Genomic DNA, 20,055 nt, shown 5'->3' with positions numbered 1-20,055 from the left:
TTGCCTAGATTGGTTCTCAATTAGAGGCAGGTGTTTATCGTTGTCTCTGATTGGGAACCATATTTAGGCAGCCATGTTCTTTGGGTATTTTGTGGGTGATTGTTTCCTGTGTCAGTGTTTGTGCCACACGGGACTGTTTCGTTGCCAGTTCACTTTGTTGTTTTGTATTTGTTGAGTGTTCTTATTAAATACCATGGACACTTACCATGCCGCATATTGGTCCGATCCTTGCCACACCTCCTCTTCAGAGGAAGGGGAGGAAATCTGTCTTGACACCTCGGGGTGTCGCCTGCCAAATAAGTTCTGTTATACTCACAGACATCAGTCAAATAGTTTTAGAAACTTCAGAGTGTTTCTATCCAAATCTACTAATAATATGTATATCCTAGCTTCTGGGCCTGAGTAGCAGGCAGAGTAGCAAACATCCGAAGATCATCAAAGGTAAATTATTAATTTGATTGCTTTTCTGATTTTCGTGACCAAGCTACCTGATGCTAAGTGTACTTAATGTTTTATCGTGCGATCGATAAACATACAAAAACGCTTGGATTGCTTTCGCTGTAAAGCATAATTTCAAAATCTGACACGACATGTGGATTAACAAAAGGCTAAGCTGTGTTTTCCTATATTGCACTTGTGATTTCATGAATATAAATATTTGTAGTAATATTTATTGTATGTAGCGCTATGCTTTTCAGCGGTTGTTGATGACACTTATCCCGATAGTGGGATTGCAGCCATAACAAGTTTGAACTAAAATATATTTTTTAAACATTGTTTGGAAACTGATATCTGACACGTATTAATACCAAAATCACATGAAAAACAGGCAACAACAAAAACAAAACTGTATTTCTTGCTAAAGAGGTAGGGATTGAAACAGGTGGGGCTCTGAGTATTATACCATACAATGTAAACACGCATATACTCCATTCTAGATGTTAAATAATGACCTCATATAACCTCATACCATTATACAAACGGATATACAGTATATATCTACAATAACTCTATTCTATCAAGAAATTCCAAGTCTTATGAAAGGACTGTGTGCTGCCACATTGGCCAATATATTACACACTTTTGTCTAATGTTATACAACAATTGACTTCATTTATCCACTGAGAATTATTAGGAGGATCCCCATGATGCCACTTAAAAGGTATACAGTGGGGCAAAAAAGTATTCAGTCAGCCACCAATTGTACAAGTTCTCCCACTTAAGAAGATGAGAGAGGCCTGTAATTTTCATCATAGGTACACTTCAACTATGACAGACAAAATGAAAAAATAATTCCAGAAAATCACATTGTAGGATTTTTAATGAATACATTTGCAAATTATCGTGGAAAATAAGTATTTGGTCACTTACAAACAAGCAAGATTTCTGGCTCTCACAGACCTGTAACTTCTTCTTTAAGAGGCTCCTCTGTCCTCCACTCGTTACCTGTATTAATGGCACCTGTTTGAACTTGTTATCAAGTGGGACACAATCATGAAGTGGAACAACATTTATTGGATATTTCAAACTTTTTTAACAAATCAAAAACTGAAAAATTGGGCGTGCAAAATTATTCAGCCCCCTTAAGTTAATACTTTGTAGCGCCACCTTTTGCTGCGATTACAGCTGTAAGTCGCTTGGGGTATGTCTCTATCAGTTTTGCACATCGAGAGACTGAAATCTTTTCCCATTCCTCCTTGCAAAACAGCTCGAGCTCAGTGAGGTTGGATGGAGAGCATTTGTGAACAGCAGTTTTCAGTTCTTTCCACAGATTCTCGATTGGATTCAGGTCTGGACTTTGACTTGGCCATTCTAACACCTGGATATGTTTATTTTTGAACCATTCCATTGTAGATTTTGCTTTATGTTTTGGATCATTGTCTTGTTGGAAGACAAATCTCCATCCCAGTCTCAGGTCTTTTGCAGACTCCATCAGGTTTTCTTCCAGAATGGTCCTGTATTTGGCTCCATCCATCTTCACATCAATTTTAACCATCTTCCCTGTCCCTGCTGAAGAAAAGCAGGCCCAAACCATGATGCTGCCACCACCATGTTTGACAGTGGGTATGGTGGGTTCAGGGTGATGAGCTGTGTTGCTTTTACGCCAAACATAACGTTTTGCATTGTTGCCAAAAAGTTCAATTTTGGTTTCATCTGACCAGAGCACCTTCTTCCACATGTTTGGTGTGTCTCCCAGGTGGCTTGTGGCAAACTTTAAACAACACTTTTTATGGATATCTTTAAGAAATGGCTTCTTCTTCTTGCCACTCTTCCATAAAGGCCAGATTTGTGCAATATACGACTGATTGTTGTCCTTTGGACAGAGTCTCCCACCTCAGCTGTAGATCTCTGCAGTTCATCCAGAGTGATCATGGGCCTCTTGGCTGCATCTCTGATCAGTCTTCTCCTTGTATGAGCTGAACGTTTAGAGGGACGGCCAGGTCTTGGTAGATTTGCAGTGGTCTGATACTCCTTCCATTTCAATATTATTGCTTGCACAGTTTTCCTTGGGATGTTTAAAGCTTGGGAAATCTTTTTGTATCCAAATCCGGCTTTAAACTTCTTCACAATAGTATCTCGGACCTGCCTGGTGTGTTCCTTGTTCTTCATGATGCTCTCTGCGCTTTTAACGGACCTCTGAGACTATCACAGTGCAGGTGCATTTATACGGAGACTTGATTACAAACAGGTGGATTGTATTTATCATCATTAGTCATTTAGGTCAACATTGGATCATTCAGAGATCCTCACTGAACTTCTGGAGAGAGTTTGCTGCACTGAAAGTAATGGGGCTGAATAATTTTGCACGCCCAATTTTTCAGTTTTTGATTTGTTAAAAAAGTTTGAAATATCCAATAAATGTCGTTCCACTTCATGATTGTGTCCCACTTGTTGTTGATTCTTCACAAAAAAATACAGTTTTATATCTTTATGTCTGAAGCCTGAAATGTGGCAAAAGGTCACAAAGTTCAAGGGGGCCGAATACTTTCGCAAGGCACTGTACAAGACCACTGATAATCTCCCTCGATCTGGGGCTCCACGCAAGATCTCACCCCGTGGGGTCAAAATAATCACAAGAACGGTGAGCAAAAATCCCAGAACCACACAGTGAATGACCTGCAGAGAGCTGGGACAAAAGTAACAAAGCCAACCATCAGTAACACACTACGCTGCCAGGGACTCAAAACCTGCAGTTCCAGACGTGTCCCCCTGCTTAAGCCAGTACATGTCCAGGCCCGTCTGAAGTTTGCTAGAGAGCTTTGGATGATCCAGAAGAAGATTGGGAGAATGTCACATGGTCAGATGAAACCAAAATATAACTTTTTGGTAAAAACTCAACTCGTCGTGTTTGGAGGACAAAAAATGCTGAGTTGCATCCGAAGAACACCATAACTACTGTGAAGCATGGGGGTGGAAACATCATGCTTTGGGGCTGTTTTTCTGCAAAGGGACCAGGACGACTGATCCGTGGCAAGGAAAGAATGAATGGGGCCATGTATCGTGAGAGTGAAAACCTCCTTCCATCAGCAAGGGCATTGAAGATGAAACGTGGCTGGGTCTTTCAGCATGACAATGATCCCAAACACACCGCCGGACAACGAAGCAGTGGCTTCGTAAAAAGAAGCATTTCAAGGTCCTGGAGTGGCCTAGCCAGTCCCCAGATCTCAACCCCATAGAAAATCTTTGGAGGGAGTTGAAAGTCCGTGTTGCCCAGCAACAGCCCCAAAACATCACTGCTCTAGAGGAGATGTGCATGGAGGAATGGGCCAAAATACCAGCAACAGTGTGTGAAAACCTTGTGAAGACTTACAGAAAACGTTTGACCTCTGTCATTGCCAACAAAGGGTATTTAACAAAGTATTGAGATAAACTTTTGTTATTGACCAAATACTTATTTTCCACCATAATTTGCAAATACATTCATTAAAAATCCTACAATGTGATTTTCTGGGGAAAAAAAATCTAATTTTGTCTGTCATAGTTGAAGTGTACCTATGATGAAAATTACAGGCCTCTCTCATCTTTTTAAGTGCGAGAACTTGCACAATTGGTGGCTGACTAAATACTTTTTTGCCCCACTGTATATGACTAAGCTATATAAATTATTAGTTTTTATTTCTTGCCCACCAGCACCCTGCCTCGTTCAGGGGACTAAACTATTATCCATTAAAGTATTGCTTGTTTTTTGTCTCTTTTTCCATTTAGTCTTTTTTCTTGTTTCTCCTCCAATCGTAGTAAGGCATACAAGTGTTTAATACAATGGACAGACTTTATAAATGAAAATCCACAAAGTCAAGTGGGAGCTAAAAGTTCCTGGTCCCCCAGATTATCGTCTACTCCTCACCCAGATCTCCCCACCCCCTTCAGCCACCTGCCCTTGTGTGATTACCACACATAAAACGAACAGGAAAAACATGAACAGTCACAAAGTACAAAAACACAGTAAAAATAGTTACATAAAGAAACAAAAACTACAAGCATACATAAACTTAAAGTAGAAATTAATATGTGACTAATCAGCAACAAGTTTAATGTGCATCCCCTATGATGGTTAGATGAGATGTTATAAATCCACACTCATTGGTTTCAGACAAGAATGAAATTTGGAAAAATTTTACAAAATACGTTTTTATTCACATTTGCAATATTATCTTTTCACTGGTTTTTCAAGTAGACCGGCAATACAGTTCAGTTCAACACATGTACAAAAGGGAAATACAAAATATAAATAATAAATTATAAAAATAAAAAACAATAATTTATGGATTTAAATATAATAAATAGACTGACAGGGTCCCACATGATTGTATTCATGCTTTATAAACTGGTAAGGGCGTAGCTTCTGAAATGAGTCTGGATGATCAGTACATCTGTGCTGCAAGGATATCCAATCTTTGCAGATGACGTTTCATCTCTTTCCTGATGAGCTCCCACGCCTGTGCACTGTAGTTCTGAAAAACACAGAAAATTTCAAATATTAGAGGGGTGACATTTCTTGGCAAAATAATGAACATATTGTCTTGAACAACAGAGTAGGACTGGTGCCAAATGTAAAGCTTCTCAGAGTAGGAGTGCTGATTTAGGATCAGTTTTGTCTTTTGGATCACTATAAACAAGGACATAGGAGACCTGATACTAGATCAGCACTTCTCTGAGATGCTTGATACATATGGCCCCAGAACCCACTTTTTTTAAATGAACACTGCTCAAGTTTAGCCTAGCCTAGTTTATATTCATTTGATTACATGCATTAAACATGTTGCCATATGAAACCAAACTCACCATTTTTCTCAGAACCTTACTATTCAACTTCTTGAAGTACCGTTTCAGTCTCCTCTCAGGTTTCATGGCAGGTGATACCTGTTGGACAAAATTAAACAAAACATTAGCGTCATACAGGTGTAGGATCTTCATTTGATCAATATTTTTTTTCTTGCACGGCAGGAAGTGGAACCTTAACATGTATTCAATGTTTGAAAAGGATTCTAAAGATTGTAATTTCCACTTTAAAATATCAAACTTGATTTGCCATAATGAAATATGAATCAAAGCTTACAAAACATTTTCATTAATAATAATCCACAATAATTTACATTTCTCATTGCTGCAGTATTATTTATGTGACGTCGCAAAATGACTCAAAATCTGTAATTACCCATACACAGTAAGTTCGGAAAGTATTCAGACCCCTTTTTCCAAATTTTGTTAGGTTACAGCCTTATTCTAAAATGGATTAAAGAAAAAAAATCCTCATCAATCTACACACAATATCCAATAATGAGGATGCAAAAACACAAATACCTTATTTACATATGAATTCAGACCCTTTGCTTTGAGATTCAAAATTCAGCTGGAGATGTTTCTACACTTTGATTGGAGTCCACCCGAAGTAAAATCAACTGATTGAACATGATTTGGAAAGGCAGAAACCTGTATATTTAAGGTCCTACAGTTGACGGTGCATGTCAGAGCAAAAACCAGGCCATGAAGTTGAGGAAATCGTCCGCAGAGCTCCGAGACAAGATTGTGTCGAGATACAGATCTGGGAAAGGGTACTTTGTAACCACCAAGACTTACTAGAGCTGGCCACCAGGTCAAACTGAGCAATCAGGGGTAGAAGGGCCATTGTCAGGGAGGTGACCAAGAACCCGATGGTCACTCTGACAGAGCTCCAGATTTTCTCTGTGGGGATGGGAAAGCCATCGAGAAAGACAACCATCTCTGCAGTACTCCACCGATCAGGCCTTTATGGTAAAGTGGCCAGACGGAAGCCACTCCTCAGTAAAAGGCACATTGCAGCCCGCTTGGAGTTTGCCAAAAGGCACCTAAAGGACTTTCAGACCATGAGAAACAAGTGTCTCTATTTGGCCTGAATGCCAATCATCACATCTGGAGGAAACCTTGCACCATCCCTACAGTTAAGTATGGTGGTGGCAGCATCATGCTGTGGGGTTGTTTTTCATTGGCAGGGACTGGGAGACTAGTCAGGATCGAGGGAAAGATGAACGGAGCAAAGTACAGAGACATCCTTGACGAAAACCTGCTCCAGAGCGCTCAGGACCTCAGACTGGGGCAAAGGTTCACCTTCGAACAGGACAACGACCCTAAGCATACAGCCAAGACAACACAGGAGTGGCTTCGGGACAAGTCTCTGAATGTCCTTGAGTGGCCCAGCCAGAGCCCGGACATGACCTGATCGAACATCACTGGAGAGACCTGAAAATAGCTGTGCAGCGACGCACCCTATCCAACCTGACAGATCTTGAGAGGATCTGCAGAGAAGAATGACAGAAATTCCCCAAATAAAGACGTGCCAAGCTTATAGCATGATACCCAATAAGACTCAAGGCTGTAATCACTGCCAAAGGTTCTTCAACAAAGTACTGAGTAAAGGGTCTGAATACTTATGTAAATGTGATATTTCAGTTTTTTATTGTTAATACATTTGCAAAAATGTCTAAAACACGGTTTTGCTTTGTCATTATTGGGTATTGTGTGTGGATTGATGAGGGGGAAAATCTATTTAATCAATTTTAGAAAAAGCTGTAACGTAACAAAATGTGGAACAAGTTAATAGGTTGAATACTTTATATGCACTTTATACGTAGATTTTTCCAATTGTAGAGTTAGTAGGCTACACCTAAACCAGGGCACTCCAACAATGTTCCAGGAGAACTACCTTCCTGTAGGTTTTCACTCCAACCCTAATCTACAACACCTGATTAATTAGGTGGTTGATAAACTGAATCAGGTTAGTTACAACTGGGGTTGGCGCGAAAACCTACAGGAAGGTAACTCTCCAAGAATGGGGTTGGAGAACCCTGACCAAAACAGAGATTATACTTTAAATAGACCCGTTACTTACACAGGAATTAAGGTTCTCCAATTGGCGTTCTAGAATGTTGAGGAAATCGTCCAGGTTTTTCTTGTCCCAGGTGACAGATTTCATATTCCCATCAAACAGTTTTGTGATTTGATAGATGGTCTCTTTCAGGAATATGACTTTGTCCTCAAACTACACAGGAAGATATAAAAAGAAGATTAGAAACAGTATAGGCTTCCGTTATGGCATAAATATAACATTGGGTCAAGATCGCCATACCAAAGCATATCAGAGTTGGAGTGCTGATCTATCATCAGGACCATTCATTATAATCTATAAGTCAAAATTCTAGTCTTTACCTCAGCATCATCTATGTGTCTGTAAAGTGATGTTGGGAAAAGGACTGGGGCATTCTGTTTTGTGATATCTCCTCCCTGGAAAACAATCAATATAGTATGTTAAGTCACGTGTCAAATACTTCAAGAGCAATCAAGACAGACATAAAGTATAGCTTATACTGCAAGTACAGTAGGCCTAATGTAGATAGCGTCTCTTGATCTAGCTGTCATTATAGCTTTAGAGCCCTTTTACTATGTACATTCAAATATAGGCTAACAGTTTTCTAACACAGATGCTAAACATGAAACACATTACTATTTTGCTTGGTTGGTTGTTTTGCTGTCCTTAATACATGCATTCAGTCTCCTCTTACAATGTGCTAATAACTCACCATCTGGTCCAGCAGGGAAAGGTATTCTGCGCTCAAGTGACCGTAGTGGTGTCGGATCCAGTCACAGCAATGACACACGCTCTGCATACTGCAAATAATAAGAAAAATACAACTCCAGCTCTGCATTGTATACATTGTAAATAGCAGTTTGTTTCGCTGTTAGTTATCCAGATGAGTTTGAACATCTTGGCTGTGTAAAGTAGTTTTATGTGGAATTGGGAAAGGGAAAGCTGTATAGAGAATTTCCCCTGATCAACCTACCGGAGGCGGGGACTTTCATTTTCCGGACTAGCACATGTAGCACTTGGAATTCCATGCCTGCCCCGTCTCCTGGACGAACAAATCCAAGTAAATCTATACACATTCTCCTTGAAAACAGCTTTAAATTATAGTTGAACCACAATGAAATATTATTCAATCTAGATATCGGCTAGACTATTACTATAGCGAGAATAGGCTATTCGCGAGCTTTGCTTTCAACTGCTAATAACTTCGCGTGAACCGAGGAAAAAAGTCTGATAACAAAATCGTCGGAGTCGAAATAAAACCCACACTTTTAAAGAGATGTAGCCATATAACACATTAATTTAGTGGGTTTCGTTCAAAGTTAGTCCGAAATGTTGTTCCGTAGTCTTCTGCTGTTGCGCTTCAAATGAAAAGTGAATGGGAGACGTCAGCGTCAATACCCACATCTCTCAACTTTCATTTTCATGATGACGTAACCAACTTTCACACTACTTTTGTCTGCAGGTGATGCAACGTTGAAAAGCAACGACAACATGATTTGTTGGAACTTTACAGGGCTATTCTACTGTTGTGTGTGTGCGTTCGTGCGTGTGTGCGCGCGTGCGTGCGCGCGCGTGCGTGTGTGTGTGTGTGTTTGTGTCACAGTGTTCGGGACGTTTTTGAATGACTATGCAAGGTAAAATCTTGGCATTGGTTTATTGCTCCTTTTTCTATAAAAATCAAATGTACAGATCATATACTGTAGGAAAGTGGTCACCAACACTGTCTGTCTGGAGACAAGCAGGAGGTGGTGCAGGCTTTTGTTTCAACCCGGTACGAACACACCTGTTCCATCAGGGTCTTGATAAGATGTAATAGGTGGTTTCATATTGAAATGTCATGTTATAGGCTAAAATTTCAGATGTAGCCTACTTATTCTGCTGCATTCATTCATAAAGCATCTCAGAGTTGGAGTGCTGATCTAGCATCAGGACCCCCTCTGTCCATTCATTATAATCTATAAGGCAAAACTGATCCAAGATCAGCAATGCTACTCTCGGAGATGCTTTATAAATACGGGACTTGGTGTTATTTGATATAGCCTTAGTTGTAGGCCTTATGTATAAAATCTTTTTTTTCTATTGGGGACCATCCATGAATCATAAGAGTGACACTTGAAAAGTGACAGCAAAGAGTCCGAGAGAGATATTTCCCGTCACATATATCATCAATTTATTGCCTATAGTTTTACAAGCATGGCAATAACAGTAGCAAAAGGGCTGCAGCCACAACACAGAACCACTGATAGAATCTCTGACAGTGTGGCGACGTCCAAAGTGCTGAAGTGGCTGACATCTTCATGCGTTTTAGTGTTAGTAGTGATACCTGTTAATGGTGCTGAAACTTCTTCTTATGTCCCATGACACGTCTGCGGTGGATGCATTTTGGGGTTTTCCCAGCTGTTTTACACAAGTTGTGTGATGTCATCAGTTTCCCCTGAGTTTTCTCCCCAGTAATATTAGACACTTTTGGCTGACGTATCGAATTGGGTAGGGAATATGTAGTTTGAAGAGTATTTTTACATTAGGAAGATGTTGCCAAGATATCCTAATAGAATGTTGATGTCTAGCCGACATATAAACGATGTAGAACTGTGGAATTTAGAATGTGTAAGACGTCAATGAGCAAACAATGTCTAAACGGTATCATCCCAATGTATAGTTGAAGTCGGAAGACTACATACACCTTAGCCAAAAACAATTCATTTCAGTTTTTCACAATTCCTAACATTTAATCCAAGTAAAAATTCCCTATCTTTGGTCTTTATTTTAAGAATGTGAAATATCAGAATAATAGTAGAGAGAATGATTTAGTTCAGCTTTTATTTTTTATGACCTCGTGGGTCAGAAGTTTACATACACTCAATTAGTATTTGGTTGCATTGCCTTGCAATTGTTTAACTTGGGTCAAATGTTTCGGGTAGCCTTCCACAAGCTTCCCACAATAAGTTGTGTGATTTCTGGCACATTCCTCCTGACAGAGCTGGTGTAACTGAGTCAGGTTTGAAGGCCTCCTTGCTCACACACACTTTTACAGTTCTGCCCACAAATTTTCAATAGGATTGTAGTCAGGGCTTTGTGAAGGCCACTCCAATACCTTGACTTTGTTGTCCTTAAAAGCCCTTTTGCCACAACCTTGGAAGTATTCTTGGTGTCATTGTAAATTTGGAAGACCCATTTGCGACCAAGCTTTAACTTTCTGACTGATGTCTTGAAATGTTGCTTCAATATATCCACATCATTTTCCTGCCTCTCGATGCCATCTATTGTGTGAAGTGCACCAGTCTCCTGCAGCAAAGCACCCCCACAATATGATGCTGCCACCCCTGTGCTTCACGGTTGGGATGGTGTTCTTCGGTTTGCAAACCTCCCCCTTTTTCCTCCAAACATTTCAATGGTCATGATGGACAAACAGTTCTATTTTTGATTCATCAGACCAGAGGAAATTTCTCCAAAAAGTATGATCTTTGTCCCCATGTGCAGTTACAAACAAGGTCATTTGCTGTTGTTCTGGGATTGATTTGCACTTTTTGCATCAAAGTACGTTCATCTCTAGGAGACAGAACGCGTCTCCTTCCTGAGCGGTACGACTGCTGCATGTTCCCATGGTGTTTATACTTCCGTACTATTGTTTGTACAGATGAACGAGGTTACCTTCAGGCGTTTGGAAATTGCTCCCAAGGATGAACCAGACTTGTGGAGGTCTACATTTTTTATTTTTAGGTCTTGGCTGATTTCTTTTGATTTTCCCTTGATGTCAGGCAAAGATACACTGAGTTTGAAGGTAGGCCTTGAAGTACATCCACAGGTACACCAATTGACTCAAATTATGTCAATTAGCCTATCAGAAGCTTCTAAAGCCATGACATCATTTTTTGGAAGTTTCTAAGCTGTTTAAAGTCATTCAACTTTGTAAGTAAACTTCTGATCCACTGGAATTGTAATATAGTGAATTATATGTGAAATAATCTGTCTGTAAACAATTGTTGGAAAAATGACTTGTGTCATGCACAAAGTCGATGTTCTAACCGACTTGCCAAAACTGTAGTTTGTTAACAAGAAATGTGTGGAGTGGTTGAAAAACAAATCTTAGTGACTCCAACCTCAGTGAATGTAAACTTCCGACTTCAACTGAATACAGGATACATAGTGCATACCCAATAAGCACGGTGCTGTCTGGACCGGCCTTCTTTCTTTGGTCAGAATGTTGGTTTGTTTGTTAATTTCAATGTCCATGGATAAATTTGGAGAGCACAGTTCAATAGAGAACAGCAGAGTACAATTCATTACAGTGGAGTGTAGTACAGTCCAGTTAATTACAGTGGAGAGTACAGTACAGTACAATACAAAAGAGTACAGTAGAGTACAGTTCATTACAGTACAGTGTTTAGTACAGTAAAGGAAAGGAAATTAACGTACAGTAGTGTACAGCACAGTAGAGTGTAGCCTACTTTACACTAATTTACTAAACTGTACTGTACTCTACTGAATTAAACTATACTGTACTGTACTGAATGAATATCTACTGTCCTGTACTATCCTATACGGTATTGTACTCTACTGTGCTCTATTGTATTGAGCTGTGCCATTCCATACTGTTCAAACTTATAAAACATAGCCTAAATGTCTATGATTTCTTTAAGAATCTTCTTCAATAATGACACAATACCCCATAATGACAAAGCAAGGTTTCCAAAAAAGTTAGCAAATGTATAAAAAATAATAATTCTATCCACATACTGTCCATAATGTAAATACATCCCATCACACACACACACGCACGCACGCACACGCACACACACACACACACACACACACACACACACACACACACACACACACACACACACACACACACACACACACACACACACACACACACACACATATAAGTAGTGTTTTCGTTGCATCAATTCGACCATGAAGGACAGATTCAGGCAGTCTCCCCTGAACACGATGTTAAGATGTGTCTGTTACTAGAACTCTGTGAAGCATTTTTTGGGCTGCAATTTCTGAAGCTGGTAAAACAAATGAACTTCTCCTCTGCAGCAGATGTAACTATGGGTCTTCCTGTGGCTGTCCTCATGAGAGCCAGTTTCATCATAGCGCTTGATGGTTTTTGCAACTGCACTTGAAGAAATGTTCAAAGTTCTAGAAATTTCCCGCATTGACTGACATTCCATTTCCCTCTTAGTGCAGTGATCCCGTTACTGGGATCAAAATCGACAACATCCGGTAAAGCTGGAGCGCGCCAAATTCAAGTGAAAAAATTGTAATATTAAACATTCTTGAAAATACATATGTCTTACATAATTTAAAAGCTTAACTTCTTGTCCATTCAACCGCTTTGTCAGATTTCAAAAAGGCTTTACGGCTAAAGCATACCATGCAATTATATGAGCACAACGCCCCAAGTACACCAGCATTAAAAACATTTTCCAAATCAGCAGAGGCGTCACAAAAATCCGAAATAGCAAAAAAAATAATAATTTACATTTGAAGATCTTCCTCTGTTTGCAATCCCAGATACACAACAAATGGTTATTTTTTTCGATAAAGTCCCTTTAAATCCCCAAAAAGTCAGTTTAGTTGGCGCGTTTGATTCAGTAATCCACCCATTCCACTCGTTCAACATGCAGACAAAGCAATCCCAAAAGTTACCAATAAACTTCGTCCAAACAAGTCAAACAACGTTTCTAATCAATCCTCAGGTACCCTAATATGTAAATAAACAATACAATTTAACCTTTCTGATCTCCCCATCCCGGATCCGGGTTCGTGAATACAGACTCAAGCTCATTACCATAACGCAACGTTAACTATTCATGAAAATCGCAAATGAAATGAAATAAATATGCTAGCTCTCAAGCTTAGCCTTTTGTTAACAACACTGTCATCTCAGATTTTCAAAATATGCTTCTCAACCATTGCAAAACAAGCATTTGTGTAACAGTATTGATGGCTAACGTAGCATTTAGCATTAACATTCAGCTGGCAACATTTACACAAAAAAACAGAAAAGCATTCAAAAAAATAATTTACCTTTGAAGAACTTCAGATGTTTTCAATGAGGAGACTCTCAGATAGCAAATGTTCAGTTTTTCCTGAAAGATTATTTGTTTAGGACAAATCGCTCCGTTTTCTGCGTCACGTTTAGCTATGAAAAAAACCCTGTATCCAGGATTGTGTAAATCTATCAGCAAGCTCATTAGCATAACACAACGTTAACTATTTATGAAAATCGCAAATGAAATGAAATAAATATGCCATCTCTCAAGCTTAGCCTTTTGTAAACAACACTGTCGTCTCAGATTTTCAAAATATGCTTCTCAACCATAGGAAAACAATAATTTGTGTAAAAGTAGCTAGCTAGAGTTAGCATTTCGCGTTAGCATTTAGCGTTAGCATTAGCGTTAGCATCCAGCACGCAACATTAACAAAAACATAAAAGCCTTCAAATAAAATCATTTACCTTTGAAGAACTTCTGATGTTTTCAATGAGGATACTCTCAGTTAGATAGCAGATGCTCAGTTTTTCCAAAAAGATTCCTTGTGTATTAGAAATAGCTCCGTTTTATACATCACATTTGGCCACCAAAAAAAAATCCATAAATTCAGTCCTCAAAACGCAAACTTTTTTCCAAATTAACTCCATAATATCGACTGAAAACATGGCAAACGTTGTTTAGAATCAATCATCAAGGTGTTTTTCACATATCTCTTCATTGATACATCGTTCTTGGACACATGCTTTCTCCCCTGAATCAAATGGTAAAGTGGAAGCAGCTGGCAATTGCGCACCGAATTCGACGCAGGACACCAGGCGGACACCTGGGAAATGTAGTCTCTTATGGTCAATCTTCCAATGATATGCCTACAAATACGTCACAATGCTGCTAAGACCTTGGGCGAACGACATAAAGTGTAGGCTCATTCGTTGCGCAATCACAGCCATATAAGGAGAGAATGGAAAACAGAGCTTCAGAAATTCTGCTAATTCCTGGGTGATGCATCATCTTGGTTTCGCCTGTAGAATGAGTTCTGGGGCACTTACAGACAAAATCTTTGCAGATTCTGAAACTTCAGAGTGTTTTCTTTCCAAAACTGTCAAGAATATGCATAGTCGAGCATCTTTTCGTGACAAAATATCGCGCTTAAAACGGGAACGTTTTTTATCCAAAAATGAAATAGCGCCCCTAGAGCTCTAACAGGTTAAGACGGAATGTAGTATGTTCAATACCAGAGATAAATAACGAAGTGAGCGCTCTCATCCACGCAAGACTACAGTCAAAATGAGAGCCACCTTGAAAACTACAACTACTAAGTCATTTTTCAAAAAACAAGCCTAAAACCCATTCTAAAGGCTGTTGACATCTAATGGAAGCCATAGCAACTGCAAGGAGCCGCCAGAGCCACCGGTCAGCCAGGATCCGCCAGAGCCGCCGGTCAGCCAGGATCCGCCAGAGCCGCCGGTCTGCAAGGAGCCGCCAGAGCCGCCGGTCAGCCAGGAGCCGCCAGAGCCGCCAGTCTGCAAGGAGCCGCCAGAGCCGCCAGTCAGCCAGGAACCGCCAGAGCCGCCGGTCTGCAAGGAGCCGCCAGAGCCTGTCCAGAGCTGCTAGAGTCTCCCGCTTGTCCAGAGCTGTTAGAGTCTCCCGCCTGTCCATAGCTGCTAGAGTCTCCCGCCTGTCCAGAGCTCCTAGAGTCTCCGGCCAGTCTGTCCTGAGCTGCTGGATTCTCCCGCCTGTCCAGAGCTGCTAGATTCTCCCGCATGTCCAGAGCTGCTAGATTCTCCCGTCTGTCCAGAGCTGCTAGAGTCTCCCGCCTGTCCAGAGCTGCTAAAGTCTCCCGCATGTCCAGAGCTGCTAGAGTCTCGCGCCTGTCCAGAGCTGCTAGAGTCTCCCGCCTGTCCAGAGCTGCTCGAGTCTCCCGCCTGTCCAGAGCTGCTAGAGTCTCCCGCCTGTCCAGAGCTGTTAGAGTCTAACACCTGTCCAGAGCTGCTAGAGTCTCCTGCTTGTCCAGAGCTGCTAGAGTCTCACGCCTGTCCAGAGCTCCTAGAGTCTCCGGACAGTCTGTCCTGAGCTGCTAGAGTCTCCCACCTGTCCAGAGCTGCTAGAGTCTCCCGCCAGTCTGTCCTGAGCTGCTAGAGTCTCCCGCCTGTCCAGAGCTGCTAAAGTCTCCCGCATGTCCAGAGCTGCTAGAGTCTCGCGCCTGTCCAGAGCTGCTAGAGTCTCCCGCCTGTCCAGAGCTGCTCGAGTCTCCCGCCTGTCCAGAGCTGCTAGAGTCTAACACCTGTCCAGAGCTGCTAGAGTCTCCTGCTTGTCCAGAGCTGCTAGAGTCTCACGCCTGTCCAGAGCTCCTAGAGTCTCCGGACAGTCTGTCCTGAGCTGCTAGAGTCTCCCACCTGTCCAGAGCTGCTAGAGTCTCCCGCCAGTCTGTCCTGAGCTGCTAGAGTCTCCCGCCTGTCCAGAGCTGCTAGAGTCTCCCTCCTGTCCAGAGCTGCTAGAGACTCCCGCTTGTCCAGAGCTGCTAGAGTCTCCCGCCTGTCCAGAGCTGCTAGAGTCTCCCGCTTGTCCAGAGCTGCTAGAGTCTCCCGCTTGTCCAGAGCTCCTAGAGTCTCCGGCCAGTCTCTCCAGAGCTGCTAGAGTCTCCGGCCAGTCTGTCCTGAGCTGCTAGAGTCTCCCGCCTGTCCAGAGCTGCTAGAGTCTCCCGCCTGTCCAGAGCTGCTAGAGTCTCCCGCATGTCCAGAGCTGCCAGATTCGCCAGTCTGCAAGGAGCCGCCAGAGTCGCCAGTCTGCAAGAAGCCGCCAGAGCCGCCAGTCAGCCAGGATCCGCCAGAGCCGCCATTCAGCCCGCGCTAGAGCCGCCACCGTGGACAGACGGGGGGGGGGGGGGGGGGGTACTGTCACGCCCTGGCCTTCGTTATCTTTGTTTTCTTTTTTATTTTGGCTAGGTCAGGGTGTGACATGGGGGATTTATGTGTTTTGTCTGGTCAAGGGGTTTTGTATGTTTATGGGGTGTTCCCTAGTCTAGGTGTTTATGTAAGTCTATGGTTGCCTAGATTGGTTCTCAATGAGAGGCAGGTGTTTATCGTTGTCTCTGATTGGGAACCATATTTAGGCAGCCATGTTCTTTGGGTATTTTGTGGGTGATTGTTTCCTGTGTCAGTGTTTGTGCCACACGGGACTGTTTCGTTGCCAGTTCACTTTGTTGTTTTGTATTTGTTGAGTGTTCTTATTAAATACCATGGACACTTACCATGCCGCATATTGGTCCGATCCTTGCCACACCTCCTCTTCAGAGGAAGGGGAGGAAATCTGTCTTGACACCTCGGGGTGTCGCCTGCCAAATAAGTTCTGTTATACTCACAGACATCAGTCAAATAGTTTTAGAAACTTCAGAGTGTTTCTATCCAAATCTACTAATAATATGTATATCCTAGCTTCTGGGCCTGAGTAGCAGGCAGAATAGCAAACATCCGAAGATCATCAAAGGTAAACAATTAATTTGATTGCTTTTCTGATTTTCGTGACCAAGCTACCTGATGCTAAGTGTACTTAATGTTTTATCGTGCGATCGATAAACATACAAAAACGCTTGGATTGCTTTCGCTGTAAAGCATAATTTCAAAATCTGACACGACATGTGGATTAACAAAAGGCTAAACTGTGTTTTCCTATATTGCACTTGTGATTTCATGAATATAAATATTTGTAGTAATATTTATTGTATGTGGCGCTATGCTTTTCAGCGGTTGTTGATGACACTTATCCCGATAGTGGGATTGCAGCCATAACAAGTTTGAACTAAAATATATTTTTTAAACATTGTTTGGAAACTGATATCTGACACGTATTAATACCAAAATCACATGAAAAACAGGCAACAACAAAAACAAAACTGTATTTCTTGCTAAAGAGGTAGGGATTGAAACAGGTGGGGCTCTGAGTATTATACCATACAATGTAAACACGCATATACTCCATTCTAGATGTTAAATAATGACCTCATATAACCTCATACCATTATACAAACGGATATACAGTATATATCTACAATAACTCTATTCTATCAAGAAATTCCAAGTCTTATGAAAGGACTGTGTGCTGCCACATTGGCCAATATATTACACACTTTTGTCTAATGTTATACAACAATTGACTTCATTTATCCACTGAGAATTATTAGGAGGATCCCCATGATGCCACTTAAAAGGTGGGGCAAAAAAGTATTCAGTCAGCCACCAATTGTACAAGTTCTCCCACTTAAGAAGATGAGAGAGGCCTGTAATTTTCATCATAGGTACACTTCAACTATGACAGACAAAATGAAAAAATAATTCCAGAAAATCACATTGTAGGATTTTTAATGAATACATTTGCAAATTATCGTGGAAAATAAGTATTTGGTCACTTACAAACAAGCAAGATTTCTGGCTCTCACAGACCTGTAACTTCTTCTTTAAGAGGCTCCTCTGTCCTCCACTCGTTACCTGTATTAATGGCACCTGTTTGAACTTGTTATCAGTATAAAAGACACCTGTTCACAACCTCAAACAGTCACACTCCACGATGGCCAAGACCAAAGAGCTAGCAAAGGACACCAGAAACAAAATTGTAGACCTGCACTAGGCTGGGAAGACTGAATATGCAATAGGTAAGCAGCTAGGTTTGAAGAAATCAACTGTGGGAGCAATTATTAGGAAATGGAAGACATACAGTGCCTTGCGAAAGTATTCGGCCCCCTTGAACTTTGCGACCTTTTGCCACATTTCAGGCTTCAAACATAAAGATATAAAACTGTATTTTTTTGTGAAGAATCAACAACAAGTGGGACACAATCATGAAGTGGAACGACATTTATTGGATATTTCAAACTTTTTTAACAGATCAAAAACTGAAAAATTGGGCGTGCAAAATTATTCAGCCCCCTTAAGTTAATACTTTGTAGCGCCACCTTTTGCTGCGATTACAGCTGTAAGTCGCTTGGGGTATGTCTCTATCAGTTTTGCACATCGAGAGACTGAAATCTTTTCCCATTCCTCCTTGCAAAACAGCTCGAGCTCAGTGAGGTTGGATGGAGAGCATTTGTGAACAGCAGTTTTCAGTTCTTTCCACAGATTCTCGATTGGATTCAGGTCTGGACTTTGACTTGGCCATTCTAACACCTGGATATGTTTATTTTTGAACCATTCCATTGTAGATTTTGCTTTATGTTTTGGATCATTGTCTTGTTGGAAGACAAATCTCCGTCCCAGTCTCAGGTCTTTTGCAGACTCCATCAGGTTTTCTTCCAGAATGGTCCTGTATTTGGCTCCATCCATCTTCACATCAATTTTAACCATCTTCCCTGTCCCTGCTGAAGAAAAGCAGGCCCAAACCATGATGCTGCCACCACCATGTTTGACAGTGGGTATGGTGGGTTCAGGGTGATGAGCTGTGTTGCTTTTACGCCAAACATAAAGTTTTGCATTGTTGCCAAAAAGTTCAATTTTGGTTTCATCTGACCAGAGCACCTTCTTCCACATGTTTGGTGTGTCTCCCAGGTGGCTTGTGGCAAACTTTAAACAACACTTTTTATGGATATCTTTAAGAAATGGCTTCTTCTTCTTGCCACTCTTCCATAAAGGCCAGATTTGTGCAATATACGACTGATTGTTGTCCTTTGGACAGAGTCTCCCACCTCAGCTGTAGATCTCTGCAGTTCATCCAGAGTGATCTTGGGCCTCTTGGCTGCATCTCTGATCAGTCTTCTCCTTGTATGAGCTGAACGTTTAGAGGGACGGCCAGGTCTTGGTAGATTTGCAGTGGTCTGATACTCCTTCCATTTCAATATTATTGCTTGCACAGTTTTCCTTGGGATGTTTAAAGCTTGGGAAATCTTTTTGTATCCAAATCCGGCTTTAAACTTCTTCACAATAGTATCTCGGACCTGCCTGGTGTGTTCCTTGTTCTTCATGATGCTCTCTGCGCTTTTAACGGACCTCTGAGACTATCACAGTGCAGGTGCATTTATACGGAGACTTGATTACAAACAGGTGGATTGTATTTATCATCATTAGTCATTTAGGTCAACATTGGATCATTCAGAGATCCTCACTGAACTTCTGGAGAGAGTTTGCTGCACTGAAAGTAAAGGGGCTGAATAATTTTGCACGCCCAATTTTTCAGTTTTTGATTTGTTAAAAAAGTTTGAAATATCCAATAAATGTCGTTCCACTTCATGATTGTGTCCCACTTGTTGTTGATTCTTCACAAAAAAATACAGTTTTATATCTTTATGTCTGAAGCCTGAAATGTGGCAAAAGGTCGCAAAGTTCAAGGGGGCCGAATACTTTCGCAAGGCACTGTACAAGACCACTGATAATCTCCCTCGATCTGGGGCTCCACGCAAGATCTCACCCCGTGGGGTCAAAATAATCACAAGAACGGTGAGCAAAAATCCCAGAACCACACAGTCAATGACCTGCAGAGAGCTGGGACAAAAGTAACAAAGCCAACCATCAGTAACACACTACGCTGCCAGGGACTCAAAACCTGCAGTTCCAGACGTGTCCCCCTGCTTAAGCCAGTACATGTCCAGGCCCGTCTGAAGTTTGCTAGAGAGCTTTGGATGATCCAGAAGAAGATTGGGAGAATGTCACATGGTCAGATGAAACCAAAATATAACTTTTTGTGTAAAAACTCAACTCGTCGTGTTTGGAGGACAAAAAATGCTGA

At 41.3% G+C, this 20,055-nt stretch overlaps 1 protein-coding gene and 1 pseudogene across 3 annotated transcripts in view; one reads left to right on the top strand and one right to left on the bottom strand.

The window, feature by feature from the left end:
- The window catches only part of LOC149979348 (interferon a3-like), a 209,741-nt pseudogene that overhangs the window by 29,151 nt on the left and 160,535 nt on the right, over positions 1-20,055 (top strand). The window lies entirely within an intron of this gene.
- LOC110511235 (interferon a3) lies at positions 4,611-8,747 on the bottom strand. Of its 2 annotated transcripts, XM_036938096.2 has the most exons (6): positions 8,316-8,747; positions 8,055-8,142; positions 7,684-7,758; positions 7,367-7,516; positions 5,284-5,361; positions 4,611-4,952 (listed from the first exon to the last, which is right to left on the bottom strand). In XM_036938096.2, the coding sequence occupies exons 2-6, from the start codon at positions 8,139-8,141 to the stop codon at positions 4,863-4,865; spliced, it is 480 nt and encodes a 159-aa protein (XP_036793991.1). In that variant the 5' UTR covers position 8,142; positions 8,316-8,747; the 3' UTR covers positions 4,611-4,862. The 2 variants fall into 2 exon arrangements, with proteins under 2 accessions (XP_036793991.1, XP_036793990.1); XM_036938095.2 differs by lacking the exon at positions 8,316-8,747 and having other exon boundaries at positions 8,055-8,284.

The sequence above is a fragment of the Oncorhynchus mykiss genome, chromosome 12 (genome assembly GCF_057628025.1).
Source record: "Oncorhynchus mykiss isolate SJ-2025 chromosome 12, ASM5762802v1, whole genome shotgun sequence".
NCBI lineage: Eukaryota > Metazoa > Chordata > Actinopteri > Salmoniformes > Salmonidae > Oncorhynchus > Oncorhynchus mykiss.
This window is presented reverse-complemented; position numbering and strand designations above follow the sequence as displayed.